At 42.1% G+C, this 24780-nt stretch overlaps 2 protein-coding genes across 9 annotated transcripts in view; one reads left to right on the top strand and one right to left on the bottom strand.

Annotated features, from left to right (window-relative positions):
* Positions 1-24780, top strand: part of LOC134530877 (scaffold protein salvador) — a 66824-nt gene that overhangs the window by 32235 nt on the left and 9809 nt on the right. Inside the window, exon 12 of one of the 8 annotated variants that reach the window (XM_063366146.1) lies at positions 9-12011. The exons of the other annotated variants lie outside the window; for them this stretch is intronic. Coding sequence (XP_063222216.1) covers positions 9-65 — 57 coding nt within the window. The 3' untranslated portion in view covers positions 66-12011. Of the gene's footprint in view, positions 1-8; positions 12012-24780 lie in introns of those variants that run through there. 8 annotated transcript variants of the gene reach the window in all.
* LOC134530878 (uncharacterized) lies at positions 8708-24121 on the bottom strand. Its single transcript, XM_063366153.1, has 2 exons — positions 21066-24121; positions 8708-8755 (listed from the first exon to the last, which is right to left on the bottom strand). Exons 1-2 carry the CDS (start codon positions 21771-21773, stop codon positions 8714-8716), a joined length of 750 nt encoding a protein of 249 aa, XP_063222223.1. The 5' UTR covers positions 21774-24121; the 3' UTR covers positions 8708-8713.

The following is a 24780-nucleotide window of genomic DNA, read 5'->3' as shown; positions in this document are numbered from 1 at the left end:
GTCAATAGCCGAGCAGTTTGCACTGGTTGTGGTCCCAACCTGGATATGAACCAAAAGTCTCTTAAAAGCTGCTTCAAACTGCCGAGCGGTGGGATTGTTGTGACCACCACGACTTCTGATTGCACTGAAAAAAACTTCAAGGTAATCTTGACTGAGTTTTTATGTCAGTAAGAAAGTCATCTTTAATTCTGGTCTACTTACTATCATGTCATATACAGCTAGCACTGATTCGATACACACAATTATGCCAATGAATCCAGTCTTTCTGGATGAATGTACTATTGGTTGACCTCCTATGGTCTCCTGTAGTGAATACAATGACTGATTGCCTTCTTCTAAATATGAATGGACACTATCAATTGTGTTTATCCCAAGAGGTCTTTTGAATCCCTTAGCATGCAAATTTCTGCTGTTGAGGACATCAAATAAATTATTCACTAGCAAAATAAACTTGGCAGTTTCTTCACAGCCCTGGAACTGAGGTAGATACAAGTCTTTACAACAATACATCAAAGCATTCTCAATACTTTCGCTGAAAACTTGAGCTGCTAGCTTTACCTTCATTGGTTCTTTTTGCCAATTAATATGCCGTTTGGTTAGTTTTGTACTCAAATGAAGACCCTCTGTGTTCTGAAGTCTCTCCAGTTCTACAATAAATTTCCAAAGAACCAGTCCATTTTTAGTTGCAAAACTACCGTTTGAGGAAAGAGCATTTCTTAGTAACTTTAGCATATGGCAAGCATCCAGCAATATAAATATTTTATGACCTGTTGAAGGATTTGTAAACCACGTTTTAATGTTCCGTGGAGTGAAATCTGCACCTAAACAACGGGCCATGGACACATTTGCAGCAGCGCCATCAAAAGTTAATGTCAATACATGAACATTCAGTTCATTCAGAAACTCTGAACAGTTCAAAACAATGTTACACCATTCAGACCCACTTAAACCATTTACAAGAAAATATCCAACAGGAATTTTCCATTTATCATTTAGAGCCAACAACATGCTTCTTTAGCTTCTGGTAGACTGTCATCTACAGTGTCTACACCAAAATTTATAAACCCTACAAAGCATTTGCCATCAAACTCAACTTGCTTCCTAATGGACATTTCATCCATTACCAAGGAACAGACAACTGTCTTACCTTTAGCAGCCATTTCTTTAGTTTTTAAAGTAAGAGCAGTTTTGACTTCTGCGCTAAACCCTGGTTTGCTATCCACAGAATTGTACCATTTTCTGAGAGTACTAGGATGTGGTAAGCTGTTCCTAAATGTATTACGGACGTAGTTATATGCCCTACTAGAGTAAAAGTTTAGAGTAAGTGCAAATTTGCTAAGTTCTTCAGGGTATTTATTCCTACTACATCCTTCCCTGGACCGAACCAGCAGTTCGACAGCAACTGGAATTAATGTTTTCTGTAATAAATAAAAAAATAAAAACATTGAAACTTATTTTTTAGATTTAGTCACATACTTAGCTAGCCTACTTAAAAATGGAATTGGTTAACTAGGCCATTATTATGTAATGTTTTTAAAAATTGTTTTTGTGTAATTTACAGTTTTATTCAGCATACATACATTTTTTGCTTATACTCTGCACAATAATACAATGGTAGGACAAGGCCGCTAGGCAACAAGTTACATAATTCTGAATTTAGATACACGAGTACTCACAGGCTGGCACTAGTAGATAGACACATCAGACGATGAAGCAGGCCTAGCCTGTGAAACATCACGTAGCTGTGTGTTCACGACAGTGTGTTGTCTCTTTTGGTGTGTGTGTCTATCTACCAGTGCCAGTCTGTGAGTACTCATGCATCTATCTTCAGGATTATGAAATCTGCACAGTATTATTAATTTTTTTGTTCACAGAAAATTATGTAAATTAAAATGGTCTAAACATGTCACAGCATGCTGCTGCATGTAGTTCTCATGCACATTATTAGGTATGACCATTGTAAAGTAGGTGACCAGTGAGGGAAAAATAGTTCCCATTTTAAGATCAAATAAAAAAAATTGAAGCATTTTACAGTGAAATTATCTAGATTATCTTCAGGATAAAAAAGATTTTTACCCATTTTCATGCGAGGGTCTTCATTACCTACTTATATTTCTGTCTAAATACAGTCAATTATTTCCGATAAATTAGCCCTTTCGTATGTACAACATAAGAATAAAAAAACACCACCACATGGCCTCATTCATTTTAAAATTTGTACAAAAAGGGGTGTCCTATTTGGATAGCCAGCATTTTTACAAGTTACCCCAACACCTTCAACAAATTCCATTTACAAACCAAAAACTTCAACTTTATTTGAACTATTTTGGGTTTCAATATTTTTGTGTTGTCATCATTTGTGGGGATTTTTTCGTTCTCTTAGTACATTTTTCTTTGTTTTTCTTTGTTTGCTGACCATATTCCTGTTTCGGAATATTTTGTGGTGTTCATATCCTTGTTGACAACAGCAATTGTTTGCTTAATTTTTTTTTTGAGTATTTTTATTTATTTATTTTATTTATTAGTTTTTCTCCAACAGAAAAAGTTCTTAGCAATGGCGTATGTCCAAAAACTTACATCAAGTCATGCACTCCCATTGCACAAATCTTTTAAAGATAACTTTATTGTATCCAACTTACAATCTCTGTAGGTAAGGTAAAGGAACCAGTGCTCGGCACTGTTTCAGTATTTTGTATGCGGAAATAAATTAATCAATAGTGATTTATATTTTTGGTATATTGATGATATCAATGGTGCAGTATACTCTATGAAACCCACAAAAATTATTATGCACTTTTGCCATAATTTAAATTCTGAAACACATGCACATAACCAAACAAAAAATTAATTAAAAAAACAATTAACTAAGTTTAGAATAACAAAAATAGGTTGAAATTATGTCTGCACCCATAATATTAGACAGGTTATGCACTTTTGCATTAGTATCAAGAGTGGAACACCAGTATCATTCTTTGGTAATTGCTGATTTTTCGCACCGAACTTTGGTTCCACAACATCATCTCTTTAAAAATTAATAAAAAAAAAGAATGGTGCTAGATTGTTTCTGTGCTGATTAAAATGAATCCATATTTCTTTCGTGCGCAGTATAAAGGGCTTAAGTCAAAAAACACAACTTTTTGGGAGAGATAAAACTAACTTTAGAAAATAATGCAAAATTGTTTATTTGGTCTGTGTGTGCCATTATAAAATGATATATTGTTTTATATATATATGTTATCAATTAGACTGAAAATATCGGTAATTCATAAATATTTAGTGCTTCTTTTGAAAATTTTAATTGTTTGTGACAGACTTATGCCCTTTGTATCTCACAAGATGTGACATAAGTCTTTTTAACCCTTGCAAGTTAAATGAAAACTCAAGTAACAACTACTCATCTATGTCGTAAAAATATTTAAGTTATACTTCTTTATTTAAATCATATTATGAAATCATGCATAAATTTTAATAAGACATTTTACAAATCCAGTGTATAAAACTTAAAATACAATACATAATTAATACTTAAGTAAAACCAACTATTTCACAATAAAATAATTTAAGCTCTACTACTAACTCATATTACAAGCAGATAAGATAGTAAATTTAAAAATGACATTTTAGAAATCCAATATATGAAACTGAAAATACAATACAAAATACAAAAAATATAAAATAAATCAAATTTTACCCTTTCAGTAAATCAAATTGTTCAATGTTGAAACCCAACACAAAAACTGCAACAAAATTAAGAATTATCAGAATACTAAAATGACAATAAAATTGGAAAGTAAAGTAATTGATGGCAATAAGACATAGAAACCAAAATTGCTCTAAATCATAGTTTGTCTGGATTAATTTCTATCAGATCAGGATCAATGTAAGAAGCATCAACTGATGTCTTTAATTTTAAGTAAAAGTCATGTAAAACAGAAGGTACAAGTGGAAGCAGGTCCAAGTCTTTTTTCTTTGCTGCAGAATTTGCAACATCGTCAGTGTATCTCTTCACAAGATGTGTGGTTAGGAGATTATTCTTACCCCTTCGAAGGAAGCTTAAATCTTTGAAAGTACCTTCTCGAAGAGAATCTCTATAATGCAGCACTCCATAGTCTTTTAGATATCGCAACCACTTTATACACTGTGCCACTTGAATTGCTCGCCTTCCTTGTTTACTTTCCTGACCACTAAGGGTCCTTTTAACAAATCTGCAAAATCGAAGAACTCTTCTTGCGTCATTACTTTGACAGAAAGTTGCTGCTTCTGTCCTGTAGATCTTACAAGTTGATACCAAACATGAGGGTGATTTATGGGAAAGGGAAGATTTTTCTTCTTCTTTTCGATCAGAGCATGATCTACATCGCACTCCATGTGAGTGTGTCCTAGAATGAGAAACTTATGATTGATGGCACAGATGTGAGGGAAGTCAACCATGGCTTTTGAAAACATTGCCGACACATGTGTGTTCTTAGTTTGACCCCCACATGTATTGGAGTAAAAAGTCACGTCCTTAGCATCTTGGGGTAAACAACTTAAATGGTGGTACAAGCACAATGCAATTTCATTAGCACCTCTCCCTGCAATAGCTTAGTGCCACATGTAATTCGTAGATTTGCCAGTTGCAGTATCATGCACGGTCAAATTATAAGTTCATAACTGGCGTTTTTAAAATGCAAAGGAAGACGAAACAAATGGCATAGGCAAACACTGTTGCAGATCAAATGTAAAACACTTTTTGGTTGGATCAATTTTTGAGATGTCCTTGTCTGCTCTTTTTGACTCATATGCCAGATCTGCTTATTCTTGATTTTTTTAGCACGTTTTCTGCCTCAAGTTTGGCAGCTTCATTTGAATTGTCCATGGCACATAATTGCATTTGAAGGCTATGACATTTGTGACAAGTGTCTACTTTTGGCTTTTTAAATGACAGCTTCATGTTAAGGAATTCATTCTCATAGAGTTTTCTAGAAACAGGCTTCTGAACCTTCTCACAGTACATGCCATACATGATTTTAAGGTTTAAATGTGAAGGCAGATATTGTTTGTCATTTCTCTGTCTTGTGTAGTGACTTTCATAAGCGGGGAAAGATTTTATGTGCGCTCTTACTTGTTCAAGCTCTTCTTCAGTTTTTTTATTCGTTGTTGGCTTCTTACCGCGTTGGTCAGGTGATGTAATGCCACTGGTACTTGGTGAAATATTGCCGAGGTGCAATTGATTGTGAGTCACACTACTTATCACAGAATTGCACTGAACATTTGAACAATAACCAATATCTTGCTGATTATGACAGAAAGAAGAAGAGCGCTGTATATTGGAAGAATTACCAAAATCAGAATTATTTTCATCCAAAGTTATTTGCACAGAATTGCACTGAACATCTGAAGAATTACCAACATATTTTTGATTGTGGTATAAAGAGGAACACTGAATATTTGAAGAATGACCAAAATCTGATTGATATTCTTGCAAACTTGCTGGCACAGGACTGCACTGAACATCTGAAAAATTACCACATCTCGTTGATTGTGGTACAAGGAAGAGGAGCACTGAATATTTGGATTGAAAATATCTGATTGCCTCAAATTTAAACGAACTGGTACAGAGATACACTCAATATTTGAGGACTTACAAAAGTCACTTTGGTTATCATAGTAAGTAACTGTCTTAGCCCACTTATCAAGATCTAAAATATCCTTCTGACCTTATTAGTCTTTTCTGTATCTTGTGTAGTAAGTATCTTTTTTTTTTATTTTTGCAAACATGTCTAAAAAAAGGGGTTTTATTTTTAATCTTTTGAAGTTAAAGAAGCAAAATTTTACAAAGTTTATTACGTAATTAGGCCTACTCACTAAATCCAAAACTAAATGAGTTGGGTTGTACTGTATAGTAATATTACTAAACCCGCAATATTAAAATTACGACTTTAAAGGGTTTGAATGAATAATGTTTAATAAACGAAAAGTTCTTAAACGAAAAGCTAACAGACTTTAATTAAACTATACTGCACATGCTAACACTTAACTAACTACAAATCAAAGTTTACTACTGACCTGTTGTTCCATTTCTAGAGTTTATATCTTGCAAAGCCATGCCTACAATTCTCTTGCTGCGTTCTCCCATATTTAATACACCGTATAAGATAAAAAACAGAGTTAAATCTTTATGTGTACAGGACTAGCATCTTCAAATTTTACATCTCACAACACACAACAATGTAAATAGTACTGCCACTTATAATAAACATGAAACAAATGAAAATAATGGCGCTAGTAACGAGGAGCAGGATTACCAACATTGGTTGCCGAAATGAGTGTGACCGCCGGATTAATCTTTTTCAGTTATTTAAAAATATACAGACATTAAAACTGCCAAGAAAATTATTCGTACTTAGGACCTTTATATCTCTCTAATCAAAATGGCATAGCATGACTTATGCCAAATAAATCACGCTGACAAAAATATGTTATACTGGTCTAAAGAGCACATGTTGACATAACCCTTAGAACAGATTGATAAAAGGTAGTCAAAATGGCATGACATGACTTATGCCATTTAGATCACGTACACAATAGTATTTTATAATGGTCTAAAGGTCACATGTTGACATAAGTCCTTTTTACATATCGATAAAAAAACTTAAAATGGCATAACATGACTTATGCCATTTAGAACACATAAAACATAAGTATTTTATAATGACCTAAAGGTCATATGTTGACAAAAGACCTTTATACAGATCGCACATTTGAATTTTTGACTTAAGTCAATTAAACCAACGCTTATAACGGCCGTTATTTATAATTTTAGACTCATGCCCTTTGTACCATTGGAAAGCTTGGATTTTTCTGAGCATGACAGTATAAATATCTAAAAATTCAACTTTTTTGACTTAAGCCCTTTATACCGCGCACGAAAGATTTGAACCATACCGTATGTTGGCTTGCAAAAATTGCTTTAACATATTGGATTCTGGTTCCTTTACCTTACTGTTTTATTAATGATTTATCTAATATCTTTGTTTAGTTATGTGTGTGTGTGTGTAACTGACATAATAAACAATGACTTTCTAACGAATTGAAAATAATCATAGGCATAACTTCTTACCTCAAGTACATCACTAGCACTTTCAGTGATAAACTGCTCTTTTTGCAGGTGTTTGAGTAATGCTTGGGCTGTCTTTAGTCTCTTCAAACTCCGTCGGCATCTTTGGCGTGACATTTTCAACCTTTTTCTCGTTGCACAAAGTTTCTGCTTCACAACTTGCATAAAAGCCTGTGCTTTTCTTGTTGATTTTACTATTTCATCACTGTTAGTAAAATCACCAATGTATGCTTTCCTTAACGAACGTGGTTTTTTCATTGGTGGTTCAGCACTGTCAGTGGATGAGCTGCTGTAAACAAATAGTTTCAAAATTAAAATGGATATGTTACGTCACCACACTTTTTATTATTAACAACAAAATAGTAAACAGTACTTCTAAATCTTTTAATGCAACAAATCATATGATTGAAAATTATCAATTTTTACACAAAACCTTTTTAACAGTTAACGAAACAAGTAGACATGAAAAAAGTGTCCAGTGTAATGCAATAGTTTGTAAAAATGTTAAAAGGCCTAGTCTTTCATCACCATAACCTGAGTATTAGCATAGCTCACAAAATTATAAAACGGTCTTCACATTGACAGGCTCGAAGTGTGTTAGAAGATGTAGTCATATACAAGATTTGGGAGAGAAAAAATTATGCTGGAAATAGTCAAATAGGCCTATATAGTGAAATTTATTTAATACAAACCCCAAATTACCTAAATGTTCACTGTTTGTAATAATGAGATTTGTATTAACACATATTATAAAAAAAATCTCAGAATTACCAAATTGATGTATAGGCCTACCACATAGGAAAATGAAATAAATTGTGAATACCTACTAATAAAAACAAATATTACTGTAGGCCCTACTTTCTATATTATCCTGATATAAGATATGATATTTAACTTAATGTGATTTTAAAAAAGTTAAAAAATATATCTTCAACATATTGCTCAGTTGGTTATAGAATTCTAAACCTTAATTTCCTAGAATGTGAAATTTCTGTTTATCTTTTTTTTTGTGCACAATTAAGCATAAAATGCATATAACACGCCTAACCATTTATTATGTTAAACAAATAGCGGTAATTTCAAAACTAACCAACACAATCATCAATCACTATGAGTTATGCGCAGGCCTTTACATTATCTCGTATAGACCCGTTCAAATAGTTTTAGAATACGCAAACCACATGAAAACAAAAAATATTCTTATTGATTGCTGTTTGACTGGATACAGTGATCACATGCCGGAAATAGATCCTTGTTAAGTTACCTGTTTTACATAGGAAGTAAAGTTATTGGGACATTTACTGTCCTCAATTTAATAAGTTATATCCAAATTTGTTATATTTTACCATGCTATTAATAGTGCAATGCATGTTGTTCTATGAATCATAGAAAATAACATTAGCAAAAACATGCATACAATCGCAAAAATTATTAAAGATAACATAACGGTTACTGGTTCGGTTACCTGAAAGAGATATATCTGCTTATGAAGTATCACTTACCTTATAACTTTTGAAGCTTCATGTTTGGTTCTTTCAACTGGAGGATTCCTCTTCTTTTTGTCCGAGAGTAAATGTGGAGGGAAATTATAAACTGACGGTATGGAATCTGGCTTCAGTTTTCTTCCCAAGCCAAAAGCTTCGTTGTCGAAGCATTCTGGAAGAAAATGCTTTGAGCACAGTCTGGAATGTCGACTAGGAGTAAATTTACTAAATTTTTCTCTCTTTAAAGACAAGATCCATTGGCTCCGTCTTTTTTCATCTACAGGAAAGCTGAAAAAATTTAATAAGAACACAATAAGAGGAAAGGGGACTAGTCCACTTCGCGATACCATAACAATACTGATGACATCACCAAGATGGCATCAATTACGTCATTACCACCCCTACGGTACACGCACGGAAAAATAGGGGTATTGGGCGGGGAACAACAAACACTATTTATCTTGTATATCAATTTTTGTATAATTTGCTTTTTCGGTATCGTAAACTAGACTACAATCCCCCCCGCTCTAGTATATTTTGCGATACCGATTATGCATTATGTATGAAATAATGCCTGGAGACGTTACGACTAAACGTGGTATTGTGAAATATAACATTGTGCCCTACGAAACATCATTAGCTGAAAATTAAAGTTGCGGGTAAAGAAGTTATTTATGAGGAATAAAATACCTGTATCGCAAATTATACTAGACCGGGTGGGACTATATTCTACTTCATGATACCGAGATAAATTAATCACGAAAATTCTGGCTACAAATATACCCCTGCGTAACTTCCTCAATAAAGCACACTTTTCACAACACGCATCTCACCTATCACATCAAACGAAATATACATAAGAAATACGAAGAACAAACATTTAAAAGTCATAAAATCACCACCTACCTTTCATGGCTATATGACAATAATCATTGTGTCAATATTTATCTTGTATATATTAAATTTACGCCAAATTTTATTTGGTAATTCCTGCTTTTAATTTATTAAACATGAACTGTCTCTTACCCGTTTACGACAACAATCACAACTACACTGTGCCATTGTATTATTTCAATACAAATAAACACGACCTTCGTCTTCTCTCATGACTACTACACTCATTAATATCAACATCTGTGACATCATTCATTTCTCCTACATTTGTTTTTTAACCAATTAGGAACCTGGTATCATAAAACCGACTAGACTCGATGAAAGTTGTAAACAATAAACAATGCATCCTTGGGATTACTGGCTAGTAATAGAAGTGGTCGTGTTTAATGTAACTATTAGCGAGTGAAACTATATAATGTTATTATGATTACATAGTAGTAATACTGTATGCTAATAATTCACATTCAATTTATTAAACCCTATAGTAATATAAATCTACACAATGCCGAGTGCTGACGTACCTATTAAATACTTAATGGTTTCTTACAAATGTAACTTGTCTTAACTCACCTGTGAAATGAAATATTGCATCCTTTTATAAATGTTTGCGTACAACCATACGCGACACAAGAAATAAACATTTTAATGGTAAAATAACCACGTTGATACACAATAACCCCCATATACCCTGTGTTCACAAAACTGAATTGAAACTAATAGTTTAGCTGCATGACACCCAGCAATGCGGAGAAACGGTAAAAGACTGACGAAACTATTTACAGATGGCACTGCTGAACACGATGGCCGCCACAGTGGCGCACTCACGATCGAAGGCGCCAAATTCAAATATCCAAACCACCACACATTCTATCACTATGCCCAAACATACCGCCCACCAAAAATAACATTTTTTATGTTTCACTACACTGGTTCTTAGTTGACTGGCAACCGACACAATTTTATCACTGGCCGCTTCACCACTCGATGCTGCTGTTTGACCAGGATGTAGGGTTGTGACGCGGCCGAGTTGCCACTGCAGGGGTGGAAGGTGGTCTTCTTTGATTAGGACAAGGTCACCAACCTGCAGGTCACCTTTGCTTTTGGTCCACTTGCCACGTGGTTGTAGAGTGTGCAAATATTCCTTGTGCCACCGCTGCCAGAAGTGCTGTGATGCACTCTGTACCAGCTGCCATCTGTCTAATCTGTTGGTCTGAATTTCCGTGAGGTATGCAGCTGGAGGAGATGTCAGAGAATTGCCAACAAGGAAATGTGATGGTGTAAGGGCCTCCACGTCATTTGGGTCTGATGAAATGGCACAGAGTGGACGTGAATTGAGGACAGCTTTAATTTGAGTGAACAAAGTCGACAGCTCTTCAAACGTGAGTATCTGCTGGCCAACAACTCTCTTGAGATGGTACTTCGCAGACATGATCAGGGTGTCCAGCGACCTGGAAAACCTGGAAAACCGGGAATTGTCAGGGAATTTCGTGTGTCAGGGAAAAGTCAGGGAAATGTCAGGGATTTTTTAAAAATCGTCTGGAAATTTTGGCCGTGTTTGTTCTTCACGCAGCAGCACGATACAATATGCATATCAATTGTTCAATTCACCGCGTACACAATGATCGACGTATCGATTATAATCGGCACATGGCTGTACACATTGCGGCCTGTTAGGCTGGCCAAAATGGCGCGCATTTGTGTACTCTTGTTGATTTTGGTTATCGTTTTTGTTGATGGATAAGTGAATTATTATATCATCAGCCAAACAAAGGTAAGAAACAAAATGTATGTATACTCTACTATAGTTGCTCTATGGGCAAGTCGCAAACTGTTGCCTAATTTGTTTCGTTCGCTCGGCAATGGTTCGTGATGTTCTTGGTTTGTAAACTCCGCAAGCACGCATGTCTGAGTAAAGCAAAAAGTAGAACACTCACCTTTTTTCACGTTCCGGTTTATAAACTGTTTATAAACCGGAACATTAAGAAGGTGAGAGTTCAACTTTTTGATTCGGACATGCGTGCTTGCAGAGTTTATAAATCGGGTCAAACACAAGTCATGTTGTAACGTACTATATTATTTATTTTTTGAATTTTACATTAGTTAGGCATCTTTCTTGCTTCGAAGTAGGCCAGGCCAGACATTGCAAATTTTTTAAAATACATGAACACACAGCAATTTTGTAGATAAAATGTGACTATTTCCTGAAACAAGCTATTGTTGCTGGAACATATCCTATATTTTTTCAGATTTATTTTCAGTTCATAAGTTTACATTAGGCCTAGGCCTATCTTATAAAAGATGCTTGAAGTTGAAGCTGACGGTTACTTTGTATAGAAAATATGTGCTGATAGGCCTATCAGTACTTGCATTGATTTTATCTGTGTTTGTGGTGCCTGAAACGTTTATTTGCTAATTAATGAAAAATAGGTTAATTTTCTCACAAGAATATTATTTTAAAGATTAGTGTGATAAAGGTAAAAAATTATTTTATTTTAACAGGTCACAACATGGCTTCAAAACTCAGATAAACTACATTCAGGGATGAATGGAACCAGAACCCATCCCTCTCATGGGCTCAGGCTATTGATGGCAGCCCATATGCAGCTTGGTGCAAACTTTGCAATCACAGGATTGAACTGAGTAATATGGGGAAGCAGGCTCTTCCCAGTCATGCATCTGGAGTGAAACACAGCAGAAGAGTGCAAGGATTTCACATGAGTTCATCCATAGCAGTGTACTGTAAAACAACTAGGCCTACATCAGCAGCGTCACAAAATAATTCTGCTTCAGAGTCTTCTTCACCTTTGTCTGAATCTTCAAAATTGTTTAGTTCTGATGTACCCAGCTCACCTCAAGTATCTTCCCCTCCGTTGTTCCAAACAGATCCAGTCAGCAGTTCTAAATCTCTGCCTGATACTTCCTCGAATGCTGATAATTCTTATCTAAACCCATCCGCAACATTTTCTTGCACGTGCACATGTGGCAGTGCTAGAAAGGAATCAAAATCATTGACAAATTACTTATTAAATGATTCTGTAACACGTGCCGAAATACTTTGGTGTTTGTATTGTGTTATGGCTCATAATTCCTTAAGGAATGCAGAAAATAGTGTAGCAATGCATCGTAAGATGTATCACGACAGCAAAATTGCAGCTAAATTGCAGTTGGGAAAATCAAAAGTATCCTATACAATAGTTCACGGATTGGCTCCAGAATTTCAAAAGGAACTGCATGCTGATATATCAAAATCTTCTCATCTTGTAGTTGGCTTTGATGAAAGTTTAAATAAAATTGCCCAGAAACAGCAAATGGACATTTCTGTCCGTTACTGGAATGAAGATGATTTAATTACTTGCACTCGATATCTTACATCAGCATTTATCGGCCATTCGACTGCAGCAGACCTGTTAAGTGCTTTTAAAAACTCTTTGCCTGTGAATACATTACACAAAATTATACAGGTGTCGATGGATGGCCCCAATGTAAATTTGCGGTTTTTAAAAGACTTGAAGCAAGATTTGAAGGAAGGTCGTACTGATGAGGGGGTAATATTGGATATCGGCACTTGTGGCTTACATTCATTACACTGTGCCTTCAAAGGCGCAATGAAGGAAACTGGTTGGGAAATTGTTAAATTCTTGCGTGCTATTTACAACCTGTTTCATAACATCCCCACTCGTCGTGCAGACTACATTAGAATAACTGATTCCAGATGTTTTCTCTAAAATTTTGTCCAGTTCGTTGGTTAGACAACGTTCCTGTAGCAGACAGAGCATTGAAAATTTTACCAAATCTTCGGAACTATGTTGCTGGTCTAAAGTCAAATACAGAACCTACGTGTGCTAGTTTTGTTATAGTGAAAAGTGCTATTAAAGATGTGTTACTTGGACCTAAACTTGCTTTTTTTTCATCTGTTGCTGCTGAAGTTGAACCACTTCTCAAAGAATATCAAACAAATGACCCCATGGCGCCGTACCTCTTTTCCGACTTTTCTTCAGTCATCAAGAATTTTATGACTAGATTTGTCAAAGCAGACGTAATGGCAAATACTACCCTGAGCAAAATAGATTTATCTGCAAATAATCTTTTGTCAAGTAAAAAAATTGACTTAGGTTTTGGGACACGAGCTGCATTATGTTCAGAAAATGCAAGTCAGAAGGATATGGAATTATTTAGAGCAGACTGTCTAAAATGCCTGCAGGAATGTGTGAAAAGGATTTTAAAGCGCTCACCTCTTACATTCAGCTTGACAAGAGGCATTTCATTTGCTGATCCTTCTGTAGCCCTTATTCCCGATTTGGCGATCAAGAGGCTGTCATGTGCCTTAGATATATTTGTTAGTCATAATTGGCTCTCTGGAATTCAAGGTGACAAAATACCGAAGGAATTCAAAAGATTGTGTTCATTGACTGCAGTGCAGGAACATTTGAAACTCCATGTCCGATCCAAAGTACGCCTGGATAAGTTTTGGTTTGACCTTTTAAATGTTTACTGTAGTGAAAATACAGGGCATTTAGCATCTTTTTTGAAAATGATATTTATTATGTCTCATGGCAACGCAGCAGTAGAAAGGGGATTTTCAATAAACAAACAGTGCTTGGTAGAAAATCAGCTGGACATTTCACTGATTGCACAGCGTACAATTCATGATGGTATTTTGTCAGCTGGAGGTCTGGATAATTTTGTCGTATCTAAAAGATTTATTCATGCTGCTCGTAATGCATATTTAAAATACAAGGAATACACGGAACAACAGAAGAAGTTATTACAGGAAAAGGAAGAAAAAGAAAAGCAGCTGCTGAACTCTCTGCTTTGGAAGCTAAGAAAAAGAAAATCTTGGAAGATGCTGAAAAAGAAGCTGCTGTATTAAGCTTCCAGATAGAAGCTTTAAAAAAGTAGTGCTGCTAAGAAAAACCTTTGTTAAAATTTTAATTTGTGATTGGACTTAAAAGGTTTTTTTAAAGTTTTAAGTTTGGAACTATTGCATACTTAGCTAATTTGAATACTATATATATTATTTTTAAATATGAAGTGGAACTGACTTATGTTTTCAAAACCATCTAGTGAGTAACTCTTGAAGAAATTGAGGAACATGGTGATATGTGAGTACAATAAACATATTTCATATATTTTTTTTCACATTTTGTATTTTAGTATTAGACCTATTTACACAGTTGCTGTTGCTTAAAATTTCGCAGTATATTTTTACATATATTATAGTGTAAAAAATATTGACAAAGTTTATAAGAATTTAAATGGGAACGAGCATAGTGTCAGGGAAAATCCTAATTTTGTCAGGGAAAACAGGGAAATGTCAGGGATTTTTGAAATCCATTTTCACTGGACACCCTGATGATGCTTGCCTCCCACAGGCCTCCAAAATGTGGTGCAGATGGAGTACGTATTGAGGTTCCACTGAATCCCATGAGTCGCCAGAGTGTCTGCCACACAATGCCAGTTAGAGGTGTTTCTCAGGTACCTTTTAAGGTCATTGAAGTAGCGACGTGCCCCTATGAAGTTTGTTCCACAATATGAAAGAACAGCCTTACAGAGTCCACGCCTAGCCACGAATCTGAAAAAGGCATTTAAGTAGGCAGTGGTACTCAATGATGAAACAACTTCCAAGTGTACTGCCTTAGTTGCTAAGCATATGAATAAACACAGGTAGGCCTTGGATGAACGACTGTTTCGACCATTCAATAGCCTGACTTGGAAAGGGCCCCCATAGTCAACACCCACATTCAGAAATGGTCTTGTTTGTTGCACTCGACTTGGTGGAAGATTTCCCATGGATGGCTGCACATTTGGGGCTCTGAATTAGTAACATTTTACACAGGCGTGTATCCTAGTCTTGACAGCTCCTCTACCTGCCACTATCCAGTACTCACACCGAATTACAGCATGTGTGGCACTGGGGCCAGCATGAAGGTGTAAGACATGATAGTAGTCAATAATTATTTCTGTCACAAAACTCCTTTTGGGAAGCAGGACTTGATGTTTCATTTCATAGGCTACATGTGAATTACTGCAGGCGTCCACCTACACGGATGATCTCATCAGCGTCAATGAATGGCTGTAGTCTTTTAATTCCAGAAGAACATTCGCGAGCTGCAGCCAAACAATCAAACTCTAATTTGAAATTCTCTTGCTGAAGCTGCTTCAAACACACCTTCTTGGCAGCGTCAATTTCTGCTACAGTGAGAGGACCTGTATGTCGCAACTCCCTTGAAACCTTTAAATTTAATGCAAATCTCAACACGTATGCAAGTACTCTTTGCAGTCGTGACCAGGATGAAAACCTACAAAGGATGTTAAGAATGTTCGGTATACACTGACCAACCAATGAGACTAGCGTGATTGCCTTCAACTCCTCTTTACCTTCCTCTGAACTGGTATATCCTTGACTGGGCCATAAATCCACCTCTGCTGTCAACCAACCTGGCCCAGTCCACCAAAGTGGGTGTGTTAGAAGCTCCTTGGGTGAGAGTCCTCTTGATGCACAGTCTGCAGCATTTTCAGCAGAGAAAACATGTCTCCAGTGAACCGGAACCTTGCTCTCCTGAATACGAGAAACTCTGTTTGCCACAAATGTTTTCAGCCGATGTGGCGGAATCTTAATCCAAGCAAGAACTACGGTTGAGTCACACCATGCATAAATGCAACTTATTTGGATTCGCTCGGACAGTGTTGTGATCAGTGATTCAATAAATTTGATAAGCAAGAGTGCAGCCTGCAATTCAAGTCGCGGAAGTGTGACGGTCTTCAGTGGTGCAACACGTGACTTGGCGAGAAGCAAACGTGATTTTGTTTCACCCTGGCTAGAAGTCCGCAAATACACAACAGCTGCGTAACCCTCATTGGATGCATCACTAAAACCATGGAGCAGGTATTCAGACTGTGGTGCAGAAACAAGACGAGGTACGGACAGCTTGCTTAGGACATCCAACTGGCCAATGAAAACCTGCCAATTGGCAACTAAGTCTAGTGGTGGGGTTTCGTCCCAAGAAACTCCCAGTAACCAAAGCCTTTGGAGAAAGATTTTGGCTCGAATGATGACTGGAGTAATCCACCCTAGCGGATCATATAACCTAGCAATTTCTGAAACGATGGTTCTCTTGGTGACTGTTGCACCTGCATGCTGAACATGATATAAGAAAACGTCTGCCTTCCAATCCCATTGAAGACCATGTACCTTAAGTAAACTTCATTGCTACCATGAAAACTAAGTGGACTCTCCCGGTGATCTTCTGGAACTGCCTTACTATTACTGGACCATTTTCTTAGTTCAAAACCACCTTGTTTCAGGAGATTTATAATTTCTTGATGTACGGCGAGAGCTTCTGTGACTGATGCTGCACCAGTCACAATGTCATCTACAAACACGTCATCCATCACAACCCTTGCTGCCATCGGATACCGAGGACCCTCTTCCATTGCAAGTTGCTGTAAGGCTCTCATCACCATAAATGGAGCAGCTGAGACTCCGTAAGTGACAGTGTCAAGTTGGAATTCACGTATTGGTTGGTCAGGGTTCTCCCTCCACAGTATTACCTGGTATGGTGCATCGTCTGGATGCACGAGAACCTGATGATATATTTTGCAGATGTCTGTAGTTAATACCACACGGTGAAGACGGAAGTTAGTAGTTGTCGCGCACTGCGTAGCACTTAGTGGGGTAGTGGGGACGACATCTGGTTCTTTGGGGCGGGAATTGTACACCCTTTTGTGACAGGGGCAGTAGGTTCCTGACTCTAGCTCGGGGCCCTGTTGGCAAGACAGGACTGACTGTGTCCATCTGCGAGCACACAAAGTCTCGCAGTAACCCCGGCGCCCGTTGTGAGCTAGTGGGATGTGCCAGGTTGGTGGGTGTCAGATTAGTAGGTGTGTCAGGTGAGGGTGGGGCAATGGCATCCCCCACGAACGGTTCAGGCTGGCGATCGCCAGTCTTTGAGGGCGTCCCCCGGACCTGGCTCGACTCTACTGTTGCGCGGCAACTGCGTCGCAGCGCCCGCCGCATGTGCTGAGAGTAACGTCCCCTTCCTTCGACTTCCTCCTCACCCGACGATGTCTCCGACTCTGTTGTGTCCGCAGACCCGTCTGTCAGTCCATTGTCCGTTGGCAGGGCCAGCGAACCCTCTTCGTCATTTCCTTCCTCGTCGTCGTCCGTCTCTGGCTTCGTGATCCGGACCGAAAAGTTAGTCAGTGAGACTAATGTCTAGTGGCCACAGGGGCTCCCCAAGCCTCTGGGGTTCCTGGTGTCTTCCGACCAGACTCTCAAACCATACCACCGTCTTGGTTGTGACTCGTGGGCTATCGTCCGTTGACACTTGTTCGTACATCGGTGACTTCTGCGTCTGTCCCTCGTACGGCTCCTCAATCAACACAGGAAGAGTCGCGTCTGTCCGGCTGTCCTCCATTGACCAACCGAATACATTGATGTCCGGGTCCTCCTGCCCCTTCCTCTCGCCATGTCCTGCCTGCGCCACTGCCTGCGGCTGGTCGTGCATCCCCTCGCCGTCCTGTCTCGTGTCCAGTCCTTCCGCCGGGTCATCAACCCGCCCTTCTCGTCTGACGTCAGCGTTCCGTTCGTCCTGCGTCTCGTGAGGATCGCCCCTCGCGTGGCCTGTGTCATGTGCCGCGTCCCCTTGCATTTGCTGACGAGGGTTCGACCTGGCGTCCCTGCCCTCGTCATTGACCCGCCTCAAGTCGTCACGGTGTATTTTAGATGGCCGTCCATTATGTGTCTGTATGTAGTAAGTCGTCGTGCCTGCCCGACGCAACACCACTCGGGGCCCGTCCCACTTCGGGGCCAGCCCAGCGCTAAACCGGTTGGCGCCCGACGACAGATGGTGCCGTCGGACGTACACTAAGTCACCCGGCTCAAGAGGTTTGGGAGGACGGTTTGTCAGTGGAGTGTTGCGTTGTAGGCACTGCTCCTGCCGCTGGCGTGCCTGCTCCCTCATTTCCGAGAGTTCCACGCGGGGGTTCTCCTCCCATCCACCCTCTGTTGCCGCCGCGGCCACGCGGCACTCTCCCGGGACGGCCAATTTCTGTCCCTGCTCAAGCTCCGCGGGAGAGTAGTCGGTGACGGCGCACGTTCGCCGTCATAGACAATATAACAGGTTGGGAATATGGACGTCCCATTTGGTATGGTCCTCTCCCAACCGGAGGCGGAGCTGTACCTTGATCTCCTGGTTCCGTCTCTCGGTTGGGTTGGCTCGTGGGTGGTAAGTGGGGGTCGTATGGTGCTCGACACCCCTCTTCCGGCATGCTGTCTTCCACCTGGCGCCCTTGAACTGCCCGCCGTTGTCACTCAACAGCACTGCTGGGTATCCGAAGCACGGGAACACCTCCCCTTCCAGCAGTGCCACTGCAGTTCCCGATCGCACGTTGGACACCGGGTATGCCTCAACCCATCTAGTGAAGAGATCTGTTACCATGACCAAGAACCGCTTCCCTTTAGTGCTTCGTGGGTATGGCCCCATGATGTCCAACACCACGGTGTTGCTGCTGGGGCCGACATGGCCGTTGCTGCTCTTCCCCGTCTGACCTCCACACCTTCCTATGCTGACAGATTGGACAATGGCGAACATACTCCCGGACGTCCCTCGTGATCCCCGGCCAACAGAATGTCTCCCTCGCGGCCCTCAGCGTCTGCTCCGCTCCCGGGTGTCCTGCAAGAGAGTGCCCCCTCCGACACGTAGATACTCCAGAACTCCATGTCCCCCGGGACTCGGACCTGCAGCACTTCCCCTCTGCAATGCCTGAAAGGTAGGTCCTCCGCAGGGCACTCCTCGATCTGCGCTAAGGTCGCAGCGTCTCCCAGCTGCGCCTGCTGCACTGCCTGTACTAGGTCTAAGAGCGTATTCACATAGCCCGGGTCAGTGTCAGGGCCGGCCTGCGTTGTCAGGTACAGGGCCGCGGGTGATGACCCCTCCTCCGTGGACGGGACACCCCCCTGAGGTGGCACCAAGTCATCCCAGCTGCCTTCGTCTTGGAACACCTTGGCCGGGTCAGGATGTCTGGACTTCTTGTCTGCCAATTGATTGGCCTTACCCGGCACATGTTCGACCTGAAAATCGTAGTTCTGAAGTTTCATAGCCCAGCGGATGAATTTCGACTTGCGCCCTTGCATTGAATTCAACCATTTGAGACACTAGTTGTCCGTATGGAGAACAAATGACCTCCCTTCCAAGTGGTGACGGTATCTGCCTACCGCCCACACCACCTCCAGACACTCCTGTTCGTTGACATCGTACTTGCGAGCAGCAGGCTCGAACTTGGCACTTGCATATTCCAGGACCCGCCGCTCGCCCTCGGGCCCAAGCTAATAGAGCATGGCCCCCATACCCACCTGGCTGGCATCAGTCTGGAGGTACAGGGGCTCCTCCGGCCTCAACCTGGCTAGCGTATGACACGAAACAGGGCCTTGACCGTGGTCAGTGCCCGGTCCACGGCCTCTGTCCAACGGTACTTGGTTTTGGGGGACAGGAGGTCAGTCAGTGGTGCTGTCACCATGGCAAAATCTGGAATAAACGATCAGAGCCAATTGAGGAGCCCCATCAATCGTTGAAGTTGCTTCCTCGTCCGGGGTACTGGCTTGGCATCGATGAGATCCAGGTGCTCGGGGAGAGGGCAGCACCCACCCCCGTCGACAATGTGGCCGAGGAACTGGATCTCCTCCGCCCCGATGTGGCATTTTTTCGGCGCGCAGGTCAGACCATATCTGGCCAGCCGTTTGAGAACTATGGCGAGGTGCTGCGCATGGTCCTCCCACGTGTCCGACCAGACGATGACATCGTCCAAGTAGGCAGTTACAAACTTTCCCACATACCCATCAAGGACTCTGACCATCATCGCCTGAACAGCATGGCGCAGAACTGAAATCTGCGGCCATCGGGGGCGGTAAAGGCAGTCTTTGGTCTGTCCTCGTGGCGCACCGGCAAATGCCAGTACCCGGACTTCAGGTCTAAGGAGGAGAAAATTTTGGCCTTGCCCAGGCCGGCCAAAGCATCCGTGATATGTATCAAGGGTGTTGGGGCGGGAATCGTGACCGAGTTCACCGGCTTGAAGTTCACACAAAACCTCAGGGTCCCATCTTTTTGCTTTGCCAATACCACCCGACTGTTGTAGGGTGAGTCACTGGGTTCAATTACCCCGTCCCTCATCATTTCACTGATTTGTTCCTCAATTACCTTTTGTGCCCCGTGCTCAGTGTCATGTGGCTTCACGAAGATTGGAGTGTGGGGCCTAGTAAGTATGGCGTGCTCTGCATAGGTGGTGCGGCGCAGCATGTCCATTGCCGCAAACTCTCGTGGTTGCTGCGCGAGCACGTCCTCAAACAGCGACACAAATTCCGGAGGCTAGTCCCCTAGACTGATGGGCGGGGAGGACTGGGGTGGAGCTCATAGGCCGATCCGGTACAGGGTACGCCTGCCCTGCCGACCCACATGCACCTTACCTTCACCAACGTCTATTGCCGTGTCTTCTTGTATCAGCCAAGGTAGGCCGAGTATCAGGTCCTCTCTCAGTCCCGGAATCACCATGGCTGTTGTCTGACTTAACTTATCACGAACGCTGACAATTACCTTGGCATACCCAGACGTTGCCAGCTGGACGTTCCTCTCGTACGGCTCCACGTCCCCCTCCGGCACCAGGTGAGCGGCAACAAAAGTCTGGCTGGCCGCCGTGTCCGCCAGGGCTCGAACAGGGTGCCCATTCAGGTGGACTGGCACCCGGAGGAGCTCGGCTGCGTCTTCCTCTAGCTGCCCGAGACGCGGTGACGCAGCCCTGCGTCTGCCAGGGTCGGCCGGGACGTCCAGTTGTCCAGGCAGCTCGCCGGCGACATCAGTTGGTCCGGCGTTGATGACTGGCGCTCGCGGTGCGCTGGCAGCCCTGGGTGTGATGACCGACGCCGCCCCCTCGGAGAACCTCGTGGCGGTGTCCAGGTTTACCCTCGGCGACTGCCAATGCTGATTTGTCCGCGTCAATGTAGAAATATCTCGCTGTTTCCGTCCGTCCGGTTGCGTCAGGTTGTCCGAACACTCTGATGTCGACGTAACAGTCCTCGGGGGTCTAGCTGTCCGCGCGTCTCTTCCCTGTACCCTGGTATATGCCTTTGGCCAGTCACATGCCTCATGCCGCTGCGCCTGCGTTTTCAACTGCGGCTCACGTGGTTCAGTCAAGCTGAAGCTCCGGGAACAGTGGTTGACTGTATCACTGTCCCCTACTGGTAGTTTCCCGGCTGGCGTCCCTCGTCTGTCATTTTTATCCACACATGGTTTCTTGTCGAGCATTCCGTGTGCCAGTGGTATTCTTCCGCGGCACAGTACCGGCACCTACGTGGACGGCTTACAGTCGCGCGTCTGTCGACGCGGCGCTCTTCCTGACATGTTGCCGGGTCGTGACTAGCCATCGATATCGCCCTTGAGTCGCGCGGAGGGGGCGGAGTCACGTAAGGGACAACTGCCCAGGCCTCCTCCCGATTTTCCTGTTCTATGACACCAGTTCTCTGCATATAATCCTTCGACGCATTCCCGCACCTGATCACCTGTAAGTCCTCTTCCACACTGCGTGCGAGCTCCACAAATTCCCACAAGTCTAGTCTGATAGCACTGCGCAAAAACGGCCTCAAGGTCGGATGTAACTGTTCGCAGATCATGGGCACCACCGCACTCAACGGTCCATTTGCGCCCAACATCGGTACAGGTACACTTTTCTATGAATAAACGTCTCCGCACTTTCTTCTTCCTCCTGCGGCATACAATAAAGCTGCAGTTCGCAATTTGAACGTGCCATTGATCCGTCGTAATGTCTCAGCAATGTACATTTGAACTCGTCCCACTCTGCGAGAGAACGCCCGACCTCCGCCCACCATATCTGTGCGGGTCCCCTTAACTGCCCACTCACTTTTGACACCCATCTGTCCCACGATATATCCTTCAATCTGTCCTTGCAAGTTTGAAGAAACGTACACGGATCCTCATATGCCTCCCCGGAGAAACTCTGTAAAAGTTCTGGCACCTCCATCACATGCATGACTACCTGTAATTGTCCGTGCCCGCATTGTCCGCACTCAGTCAGTTGTCCGTATGCTCCGCGCCGCACTTCCCCTTGGCTATCTGCGTCTGGCTGTACCACTTGTCCTTGACTGTTCTCCGCACTGTCCGTGTTTGTTTGTCCGTGTTGCACTGTCATTTTGTCTGACTTAATCATGCTACCCCAAGGACACGTGCATGTTACCATTCCACTATCGACCGTGCCGATTAGTCCCGTGTGCGGTAACCCGCACCACTCGCACTGTTCGTACGTGTCTCCCATTTTTTCCTTATCTCATCTTCCCTCACGTATTTATCTCTGCATTATCTCCTGTTCTCCCGGCGACGTTATCGCACGCTGGTCGGTGAGTTCTCCCCATCGCATGTTACGTGATCCCGTGATAAGCCGCGTTTCTTCGCCATGTGAAATACGATGCCTGCGTGAGACGCTCCGCGCTATCACGCTCCCGCGCCGCTGCGTCACGCCCGTTTCCGGTGCAGCTGCTCCCGCGTCTCTCGGCTTCCTCCGCGACGCGTTTAGCACCGCGCACAATGTCTGTAATACTAGGCTTGTTATCCCGCGCACTATGAACTTTGCCACGATTCGATGCTCAACATGGGTAATCCTTTGATATTAAAAAGTTTGAAATCGCACTTTGATTTGGCCACACTAGTTGGGCGACACTTGTGGACGTCTGGGACTAGTCCCTAATGTTACTACGGTGTTGCCGGCTACTCAGGGGTTCTGTAGAGGGGGTTCGTTCCATGTGGCCGAGGGATCTAGTCTCACCAAAAATAAAAAGCCCAAATGAAGTTTCTGGGTCCTTTATACACATCAATGTACACACTTTACATGGGGCTACCGCGGATCCGCCTGTGGCAATCTAGATAGGGCATAGCCCGGTTCTGCGCGCTTCTGCTATGTTAAATACGGGACGTCCCGCCCGTGCCGATATAAACCCTTGCTTACTAGAGGTGACGCTAGACATGGCTGACGTGGCTTAAGGAAAGAATGATGAGAAAACACCACGATGTCCATATGTCCCTATTCCGGTAAATACTCTACTGACATGATCACTAGAATTAAAACAAACAAAGACATTTTTACAAGGACTCCCGTCCAACCTGGTGACTGACAAACTATACTAACAATGCCTGGAAAATGCGTATGAAAACTATGCTGGCGACGGCTAGCTTTGACCCAATAGTTCACGACTCACAGGACTCGCATTAAAACTTGAACGTGGAATGTCTGTTTCTCAAACGCAACTGAAACTATGTCTAACTCCCGTGCGGCACAGCTCATGACTACCATTGACGTCACGCACGTTCAAGTCCCGTCTCAGCTCAGCTCTCTCACCACCAACGCGGAGCGACACCTCTCCCGCGACCGCTTCCTCTCTTGCCAGGATGACGACTGACTCTCCCACTCCACCCGGCGCGCCCGAGCGCCCGCGTCTTCCCCCTCCTCCGCGAGTCTGCAGAACACGCGGATTGGCCACAGGCGGAAAACCACGGCCTAGGCGCCCGGTGAACAATAGGATTATAAAAATTATATACGAATTCAAACGAAAATTATTTACAATAAAAAAAATATACACAATAAAATAAAAGTTGAATCCTTGAAAGAAAACACACACGCCGCACTGCACCACTCTCTCGTTGCACCATTATGCAAGAAAGTGCGCTGACGAGGCATAAGGCATAATGGTCTGAAGGAGCCGGGGAGACACTTGGGTCGACGTCACGCCCTGTTTGATATGATAATTTTCATACAATTGCCACCAGAGGTGCTACAATATTTTATTACTTTTTGGTCAAAGTAACCCCTGTAGTCAAAGTAACCCCACTTGACGGTACCAAGAATGCTAACTGCTCTGAAGTTAGCTCTATCTGCTGGATGTATTTACTGCCCAGTGCATCATTGTACTTAGAGCTTGGGACAACAGCCTACGCCATTCCACGCAACTATGTCAAATTCTGTCGCAGTTTTAATTTTATTACATCAAAATGTGCAATGATGCTGATAGAATTAAGGACTTTCCTACAGGTATCTACTAGCATTAAAAAATAAAATTCAAGAGTCAACCACAATACAGGTAGCATCATGCTCTGAGAGCCTCCAATGTGTGGTTTTCAAGGTATCGGTCACAAACATTAATTTTTCCCCACCCACTTTGGCCAGTGGTAAATAATAGAGATAAAACTTAAGGGCCTTACTACAGGTGTCTACTACCAATAATAAAATAAAATTAGAGAGACAAAC

The sequence above is a fragment of the Bacillus rossius genome, chromosome 3 (assembly GCF_032445375.1).
Source record: "Bacillus rossius redtenbacheri isolate Brsri chromosome 3, Brsri_v3, whole genome shotgun sequence".
NCBI classification, from domain to species: domain Eukaryota; kingdom Metazoa; phylum Arthropoda; class Insecta; order Phasmatodea; family Bacillidae; genus Bacillus; species Bacillus rossius.
This window is presented reverse-complemented; position numbering and strand designations above follow the sequence as displayed.

Excerpts from the sequence above, each read along its gene's own strand:
- LOC134530878 (XM_063366153.1), bottom strand. The coding sequence starts at position 21,773 with ATGCTCGACAAGAAACCATGTGTGGATAAAAATGACAGACGAGGGACG. Across the intron at positions 8,756-21,065 it reads CAACGTCTGGGTATGCCAAG|AATGCTTCGACAACGAAGCT; the intron begins GTAATTGTCAGC and ends ATTTTCTTCCAG.